This window comes from Protopterus annectens, chromosome 7.part0 (assembly GCF_019279795.1).
Source record: "Protopterus annectens isolate FY-2018-M chromosome 7.part0, PAN1.0, whole genome shotgun sequence".
NCBI classification, from domain to species: Eukaryota; Metazoa; Chordata; order Ceratodontiformes; family Protopteridae; genus Protopterus; species Protopterus annectens.
This window is the reverse complement of record NC_056739.1, coordinates 308,500,398-308,509,770: the sequence shown is the minus strand read 5'-3', so window position 1 is coordinate 308,509,770 and position 9,373 is coordinate 308,500,398. Positions and strand designations below refer to the sequence as shown.

Below are 9,373 nucleotides of genomic sequence, written 5' to 3'. Positions count from 1 at the left end.
TGATCTGCCCTTAACAAAGCCAAACTGGGTCAGGTCAAGTATTTGGAGGTTCTCAATGTCTTTGTTAATGAGTTCCATGATGATGCGCTTTATAGCCTTGCAGACCAGGCTAGTCAGGCTTATGGGGTGATAGTTACCAGGTTCAGCTGTGGCCCTTCCTTTGTGGAGCAGAATAACTGTTGCTGTGCACCATTCTATGGGCACGTAGCCTGTGGAGAGGCTGAGACTGAACAGTGTGTTTAGGTGAGGGGTTAGTTCGTTCTGTAGTTCGTGCAAGATGCAGCCTGGGACACCATCTGGCCCCACTGACTCTGTGCTTCTGGCTTTTGAAAGGGCTGTTTTCACCTATGCATCTGTGATTTCTGGGACACTACACTTTTCTGGTATTGTTGTGGGCCCTTTTGGGGGTAAGAGGGGGGTGAAGTTTGCACTGAATCTATCTGCCAGGATGTTGGCAATATCAGTAGGTTCAGTATAGTTTGTGCTATTTTGCACTAGCTCAGAGCATATCTGTGAGTTGCCACTTGGATTCTTGACATAGCTAAAGAAGGCTTTGTGATTATCTTTCGAATCCTTGGCTATTTTTCTTTTGAAGTTAACCTTGGATGATTTTATGAGGGACCTTAGTTCTTACTGATACTGATCAGGGATGTCTTTCCTTCTTGGGATTTGCTTTTTTTCTGAACTAGTTTCCTCCTTCTATTGTATAGCCTGTTTATGGCAAGGGTCCACCAGACTGGTTTCCTTCTCTTAGGGAAGTGAGTCTTGGTTTTGCTAGGGATGGCATGATCCATGCATCCTTGCAGGTGCTCATAGAATGCATTTGTAAAGGTTCCTGCATCTTGGACACTGTTATCCTTTAGTGTGGGGGCTGTGAAACGTACCCCCTCTGTCTTAAGTAAGGTGAAGTTTGCTACAGAAAAGTTTTTCACTGTGGTTTCCTTGATTGTGGGTGGTGGTGTGATGTGGACATCCAGACTGATTAGTTTATGGTCTGATCTAACCAGTGACGGGTTGACCTCCAGTGCGGAACACCTGTCGCCCATGTTGGTGATGACCAGGTCCAATATGTTTTCACTTCTGGTAGGGAAGTTTACCAGCTGATCCAGGGCATTTGAGTTGATAAATTCCAGGAAGTGCTGGACCTGGGAATTTGTACTTGAGTAGTTTTCCCAGTTAACGGTAGGGTAATTGAAATCACCCAATATCAGGGTGCTCGGTAGGACCTTCATGTTTTCCAGTGTCTCCAGAAAGGCGGAGTGGTGGTCCTGGGTCATGGAGGGTGATCTGTAGCAGGCCACAATTTGCATTGCTGATTTGCCCGATGTTAGTTGCACATGGATGATCTCAGAGGTATCATGCTGTGCCACTAACCTGGAGGTGTAGGTATCCTTGATGAATATGGATACACCCCCTCCTTTTGTGTTTCGGTCAATGTTCTGTGACCGAAATGTGTGGTATGAGTTGTAGCCTAGTAGTGCTGGGGGGCTCTGTGGAGCCTTGAACCAGGTTTCAGTTACTGCACAGATGTTGACGTGCTCCATGCTTCAAGAGTGTGCATTTTGAGATTTAAACTCCTGGCATTGAGTAGCATAACCCTCATTTTTTTATTTGTGCTGTTTACGGAGGTGGGTTTGACTTTTGAGCCTTACCTAAAAAAGGCACTATGGGGGCAGCAAGAGCCTTGGCCTCCATTTGAAAGCCCAGGGGTGACAGGTGCAAGCCATCTCTTGTGAAGCAATGAGGCTTGTCAAGCATGTTGTCCCAGACTGACAGATACTGGATCCCCTTTGAATGACACCAGAAACTTGGCCAATTGTTGAAATTGATCATTTTTTTCTTTATACTGTGGTATCATTCTTGGTGAGGGCAGGATGCTACTCAGGGTCAGGGTCATACCTGCTTGGGCTACATGATCAGAGAGCTCTTCCATGTCTCTTTTCATGTAGTCCATGGAGGTACATCTCAGGTCATTCACACCAACATGAACAATGACAGAGTCATATTTGTACTTGTTCTGGAGTGACCTGAGTGCTTGTGTTATGTGGCGGATTCTGGCTCCCGATAGGCAGCTAACAGTAACCTTCTCCTTGTCCAGCCTAGTGAGTGGGACGTCAGTGTGCCTGACTATAGAGTCGCATATGACTAGTGTGTTAGGTATGTTATTTCGCCTTAAGGGCTGTGATTGTGCGGCACACTGATTTTGTGTTTTATGTGTTGTCTGGTTTGTGACGGGAGGTGCAGGTTTTTTGTGTGTCTGCTTTGGAGGTCTCTGATGCTTTTGCGGGTTTTTATTTAGAGCCTCCAAGTATGATTTAGTGTATTTATGTGTATTTTTTGCCAGTGCTGGTTTAGTATGTTTATGCGAGGCTGGAGGTGTGCTGCAAATGTTAACCTTCTCCTCATGACTGCCTGTTCCAGTCTTGGGTGGAGAGAGCTTAGCCTCCAATTTAGCTATATAATTTCATCTCTCGCATATGTTAATGTTTTGTGGTAGGAGGAGAGGGTTGTCTGTGTACATGAGGCAGTTGTAACATTGCCTCAGGATACCCAAGTTCACCAGCTGGACTGGAGAGTATTCCTGAAATTGCCCTTTGGTCATGCCTTAATAGTAGGGTGAGCTGATTGGTCGCTTGGTTGGTGAGGGGTGAATAATGAGCCTTGCCCTGCTGGGCAATCACTTGTAGGGGTATATTAGTGCTTCCTATTAAGTCTGAGCAAGTGCTGTAGGATGCTTTTTAAGTGCTTAGGCTGAGAGTTAGACTACTTTCAAGGGAAAAACTGAAGAGGAGACATGGTGGAGCCGGGAATAATTTAGCCCTAGCTAACTGGCGCTGCCAGGATGTGCAAAACTGTGCAAATGTGGTTTTTACAGCAGAAAAATGAAAGAGATAGAATAATTGACCAAAATGGCCTATAAACTACTAACTTCTGAGCTGGAACCACTCCTCCAGGGATAGATGGCTGCTCAAAGCTCCCTCTCTCACAGGTGAACAGAGAAACCTCCTTCTATCCAAGTAAGGTATGGGCAACTCAGAAACTTGTAACACAGCCCTGAATTCAGCACTAACCTGAAAACTGGACTATACTAGCTTGGAAAGGTGGGAAACAAGGGAAATTTTTTTTTTGAAAAGATAAGACAAAAACAGTAAAAATACACTTAAAACAGCTGATTAGAGTAAGTTGAGTGTATCCAGAGTATGATAGAGTTAAAATTTGCAGCAATAAAATAAGATTCTACATCTGGGAAGCTAATACCATTGTACTCCCATAATTTTATATGATTTCTACAAGCAATTCTCTGCTTTTCAGGATACCATAAGAATATATATTTAATACTGGGTAATACAATCATTTTAATAAGTACTAACCTATCCTCAAAAGTTAAAAAAAAAGGATTCACTTCAGAATCTCGAAATTTTGAAAAATCGAATGTCATATGATTGAAACCATATGATCAATGTTTCGGAATATCACAATACTGAAACAACCCCCCCCCAAAAAAAAAAACAACTATTTAAACAATTATGCAGGCGGGCAAGCCCCCCTGCACCCCCCCCCCACATCCCCACTACTTAAATATACCAACTCCAAGATAGCACTACAGTGAGGAAAAGGGAAATCTTCCATTCTGCGCTGTTTGCAGATCTCCGTTCAGAATTTTGAAATACTGAAACTTTGATCATATGGTCTCGACCCTATGAAATTCGAGGTTTCAGTATTTCGACATTCTGTAGGAAACCCAAAAAAAATTCCATTTTTTATAAGTAACACTTCTTCAATTTTTTTTTCAAAATGATTACTATTATACCATGACCCCCTATTAATATTCCAAAACGTGCATGCTGATTGGCCAGCATGCACATTGTAAATTGACTTATACTAATGGAAAAAGGTCCGGTCACCCGGACTTTTTCCATTAGTATAAGTCTTTTTAAAACACTCTCTCGCTATGTTAAAAGAGTTTAACATAGTGACACAGGTTTGAAAAAAGCAATGGAGATCTCCGTTGCTTTTTTTAAATGTCTCGCTATGTTAAACTTCTTTAACATAGCGACACAGTGTGTAAAAAGCAACGGAGATCTTGCTTTCTCTGTTGCTTTTTTTTTAAACCTGTCTCGCTATGTTAAATGGGTTTAATATAGCGAGACAGCTTTAAAATAAGCAACGGCTCCGTTGCTTATTTTAAAGCTGTCTCGCTATGTTAAACCCATTTAACATAGCGAGACAGGTTTAAAAAAGCAACGGAGAAAGCAAGATCTCCTTTTATTTATGTTAAATGGGTTTAACATAGTGACACAGCTTTAAAATAAGCAACGGACATCTCCGTTGCTTATTTTAAAGCTGTCTCACTATGTTAAACCCATTTAACATAGCGAAACAGTAAAAAAGCAACGGAGATCTTGCTTTCTCCGTTGCTTTTGGCCACAGCTCTGATGTACTGTGTAGGCATGCAGTACATCAGAACTGCCGGATGCCAGACAGCTGCGGAAGGGCAGCAAAGAGGCATTATACAATGCCATTATTTAAGAAAAGCAATTGTTTCTTTTCTTAAATAATGTCATAGTATAATAGCAATAACCCACTTCTGGGTGTGGGTAATGCGGGATTTAACCACGGTTGTCTTTGTTTGGTCCCTCAGGCTTCGCCCTTGGGACCAAACCACGCCAACCATGGTTAAATCCCGCATTACCCACACCCAGGTGTGGGTTATTGCTATAATAATCTTATTCACATCTTGATAGATTTTTATTTCTAAACATTTTATTTTCCTTCTCAATTATATGTATATTTATCATTAAACTTACTAGCTAGCAATTGATTTAACATCAATGTTTCAGTTTTATTATTAAATTTCAGCAGCAAAATGTCTTGAAATTTTTCCATTTCTTCATCTATTTCTTCAATTGAATAATTTAAATATCCTATAGTTAGTAAAATATCATCCTGCAAAAGGCCGTATTTTAGACAGACACTCCTTCTAAATGAGAATCCATCAATTTTTTCATTGGTTCTTATACTATTAGCTAAGGGTTTGATAACTAATGCAAACAGTAGAGAGGATAAGGGACACCATTGCTTTGTATCTTTGTTTAAACAAAGTAAATCCTTGAGAGATGTGATATCCAATTTTAACATATACTTTGGAGTTTCGGTGCCTTTTTTTAATATTCCAATAAATTGTTCAGGAGATTAAAACGCTTCTAAAGTTTTAAACAAGTACTTCAGATCTACAGAATCAAAAGCTGTCTCCATATCTAAGCTAATTAGGGCCAATCTTTTCTTCATTTCTTTTTCTAAATCTAAAATAGTTACTACCCTTTTAATATTATCATACATTAATCTATTGACTATGAATTCTGTATGATCTTTATCATACATTTATTTATTTATTTATTTATTTTACATTTGTTGACCGGGCTAGTCCAGCTGGATACATATCCATTTTCAGCAGAGGCCCGGGGAGAAAAGCTCCACAAGAGTACAAAACAATATTTGTTTTTAATAAAACAAAACTATAAAACAAAACTATAAAATAAATTCAAGGTTAACAAAATGGAAGTAGTATATACAATTAAGCTATTTTATGCAAAAAAGAACATATTGAAGTAAACAGTTGGGTAAAATAAGTAAGATGTACAATACAGGAACACACTTGAAGAGGTGAGTCAACATGAGATATTAGTGTGACAAAGAGAGTACAAATTAGTTGAAGGAGAAGTTAAGAATCTGGATTACATGCATTTTTCTTTTGCTTTTTAAGTTTATTTTTCAGAAAATGCTCTGAAATGCAAGACATGGGTGTTAATGAATTTACTGTGCTTATTAACTGGAATTAACTGGAAGCTGTTTATCTTTCTTGTATCCAAACAGCAAAGATGTTGCCAGGAATACTCTTTGAACTATGTTTTTCCCTGTTCAGATCATAATTGTGGCTCTCTTCGGGTAGCGCATTAAACATCTGCTGAAATCAAAATGATTTGTACTGTATTTCTGTTAAATTACCAGGGTCTTTTGGCATATTTAAGTAAGGCTGCCACCTTTTTAAATGCCCAAAATGGGACATTTTTGTAGAAAAGTGAAATGTTGCAGGGCAAGGCATACTCACGACCAGTGCAAAGTACAGAACTTCACTTTTTTAGCCAAATAAAAGCTCAGTATTGTAACATTTGATTTACTTATGCTATTTCATATAACATGTACGTGTTTCAGATACAAAATACATGTTATGTGCTACTATTAAAGAAAAGTTAGAAAATACTTTGAGTTTTAAATCTCAGGACATTTGCCATTATTTATTTATTTTGCAGGACTCAACTGCCCAGTGCCCAGAGAGGGACTGGCCCTGACAAAGAGGGATAGTTGGTAACCCTTTATTTAAGTGTTTTCGGGTTAAACTTTAACGATGATCACGAGACTCCCGATTATTACATAGTTGTGCGCAGTCTTCGTAAAGATTATTATCCAGCTCGCGGCTACTCGCTGTCATTCGGTCACCCTAAACTTATTTAAAGCGGATGGGCTGGTTTTGGGCGGGGCTAATAAAGACGCTTCGGTGGAGTTATTTTTGTATGCATAATGTTGATTTAAGAATGTACGTGTCTGCATTTGTTTACTGAGAAAGTCCAAGGGGGTAAAGAATACATAAATAAAATAAGCTGATGCCCGGCAGGAATAACTTTAAGAATTGTTTTAACAACGGTGCTGGAAATATTTACATTCACAGCAATGTAATATTTCAGCATATATTTACTTAAACACATATATTGAAAACGTCAACTGTGTTTTAAATCGTTTTACTATTGATATACAACAAGCATTACATTGTAGTGAAAGTTGAATGTTACTTTGACTCAGCTGTACGACTACTCTAATTGAGCGACGGATTGCAGTGACACTCGTGGATTGGCTAGTTGTTTTTATCGGTAACTTACTGAGCCGAGACTGAAGGTTAAAGAACGAAGGTGTGGGTTGGACTGTTACTCTTACTGCAATGAACCAAGTAGTAAGGGCCGTTTATTGGGGCGCATTGGCTATGACATGCCTAGTGGCAGTACTGCTTGTGAGAACGTACACTTTTGACGATGGCTCCCACTTGTTTGCTGGGTCCTGGGAGCCCGGAGTACAGATTGATGTCAGTTTCAGTGATCAGGAGAGGCGAGTCTTGCTAGAAGAATTCAAAGGTGAACACATAACTGTCACAGTTTCTTAAACATTCCGTCTTATTAGTAGGTGAAATGCATTCTGGGCGTTTTAGAAACGCGGCTGTTATTACTTATTATTTAGTTACATTTTTCTGCAATTGTTTATCTTCATTATTTAACGGACATAGCTGCTTCCCTTACGAAGGAAAGCAGTACGGCTAATTACTTTAGAAGTCATAGCAGTGAACGATAAGCAAATGCACCGCTTTATAGGAAAATGCAACCTAGATTAACTTTGTCGTTCTTTGTAGAGTGACAGTCTGGTGTCATCGTGCCAGAAAGTTGTTGGTCTGTACAAGGGGTGCAAAGCTAAAGGATTCCATTTTGTACTTCCAGTCACTTATTGCTGCTCCCCATCCACCTGCTATTACTTAATGTATACATCTTATAAAATGAGCCTCCCCACCAAAAAAAAAAAATGCATGCATCATTTTCAACCGCTTCCTTTGTATCTACTAAAAATATTGTTTTAGATTAGCAATTCTCTGTCAAAGACCCATCATTTCCTGAAAAAGACAAGTTTTTCTAAGTGATGGTCACAAACGTGTACTCTGTAGAGTACAAGAGTATGCCTGTCTACACCCTTTGTCTAGACTCTGGATTTCTCTGCTATTCCATTCTGAATGTCGAGTATTTATACTGTTTGCAGTGTATTTTAACCAGAGATGAGGTTTATGAGTTTTTAAAAAGTCCTTGTTCCACAGGAATTATAGGCATGTTGTGTAGCGTTATCATCTGTCCTTGTTTACACAAGATGTGTCCTATTTGGGTAGTTGTGTCGTGTTGGGGGGAAAAACAAAAAATGTCAAATATCTTGAGATTCCAGGGTATAATACATTTTGCAAGTTTATTTTAATAGTTATATAAAACAGTTATTTGAGTCTGAAATATCTAAATATTGTATGGAACAGCACACACAACTATAATTTCACCGTAAAGTTTTGGCAAAGTATGGTTGTGGGTGCAGTTTGTCCTGCAAAATCCATCATTTCTATAAAAAAGAATCCCACGTTAGGGACTTAAAAAGGTGACAACCATGGTGTTGTACCCTGGCTTCATCAACAAGAGTCTGAACCTTCTCCCTCATTCCATCATTGAGCAGCATGCTCCAGTGATCTACAGCATGAAAGCCTCTCTGAGTTTTGATGAGTGTTGAATTTGTGCCAATGGTGACACCACCATTGCTGGTGTAATGTGGGAAGAATGAGAAGATAAATTAGCTTATAGGATTTAATTTGGTTATTTGTCAGACACTCCATCCAGGCCTTTTCAGTTGCTTCTGACAAAGTAAGGAAATAGCTGTGTGCATGTTTAACCCAACTGATACCACCATCATCTTTTTAAGGTGTGCTTTATGCTTCAGAGAGGTGTAAAGTAACAAGCATTCTAATGTTCATAGTTCAACTTCCTTACTGACTGCTGATCTTGTGCAACAGGTCTATACAAATACTAAATGCTTAATATGTACTGTGCAATAAATGCTCAAATTTTTTTATCGCCAAAACTGGTGATAAAACAAAAAGAATGGAGGTGGATGGGAATGACAGTGGCACACATTTTAAATACTGTCCAGTTAAAAAATGAGGATGTAAAAGAAGTATGTAACTAAAATGATTAGCTGTCACTTCACAAAAAAGTCCACTTTTTGCAGGAACAAGGCAGGGGCAGAATTAGGGACATAGCTATCAACTTCTTAGTGCTAGAAATCTGGACACAATGCCTAAGTTAATGGGGGGACAAATGCCCACAAATAGGGATAGATTTTAAATGCTGCTGTTAATAATGCAGAAAGTTAGTAGAATAACAGGGTTTGTGTTAAAATGCATTTTCTGACAGATATGATGTCTGAAACTGAAATGTATGTTATTAGTGACTTCCGTCTTCGGTGCCAGAAAAACAAATTTTATGAGGAGCAAACCAAAAGATGTTCTTCTTCTCTTTCGGCTGTATCTGTCAGGGGTCACCACAGTGGATCATCTGTTTCCATTTCTTCCTGTCCCCTGCCTATTGCTCTGTCACACCAACCACCTGCATGTCCTCTCTCTCACCACATCCATAAACCTTATCTTAGGCCTCCCTCTTTTCCTCTTACCTGGCAGCTCCATCCTTAGCATCCTTTTCCCAATATACCCATCATCCCTCCTTAGCACATGTCCAAACCAATGCAA

General features: G+C 39.3%; 1 protein-coding gene across 3 annotated transcripts in view; it reads left to right on the top strand.

Annotated features, from left to right (window-relative positions):
* The first annotated feature begins 6,612 nt into the window (after nucleotides 1-6,612).
* PM20D1 (peptidase M20 domain containing 1) overlaps nucleotides 6,613-9,373 on the top strand; it is a 486,974-nt gene continuing 484,213 nt past the window's right edge. For 2 of the 3 annotated variants that reach the window (XM_044076838.1, XM_044076837.1), the window contains exon 1: nucleotides 6,613-7,184. In XM_044076838.1, coding sequence (XP_043932773.1) covers nucleotides 6,995-7,184 — 190 coding nt within the window. In that variant the 5' untranslated portion in view covers nucleotides 6,613-6,994. The remainder of the gene's footprint in view (nucleotides 7,185-9,373) is intronic. The other variant, XM_044076839.1, reaches the window with a different exon arrangement.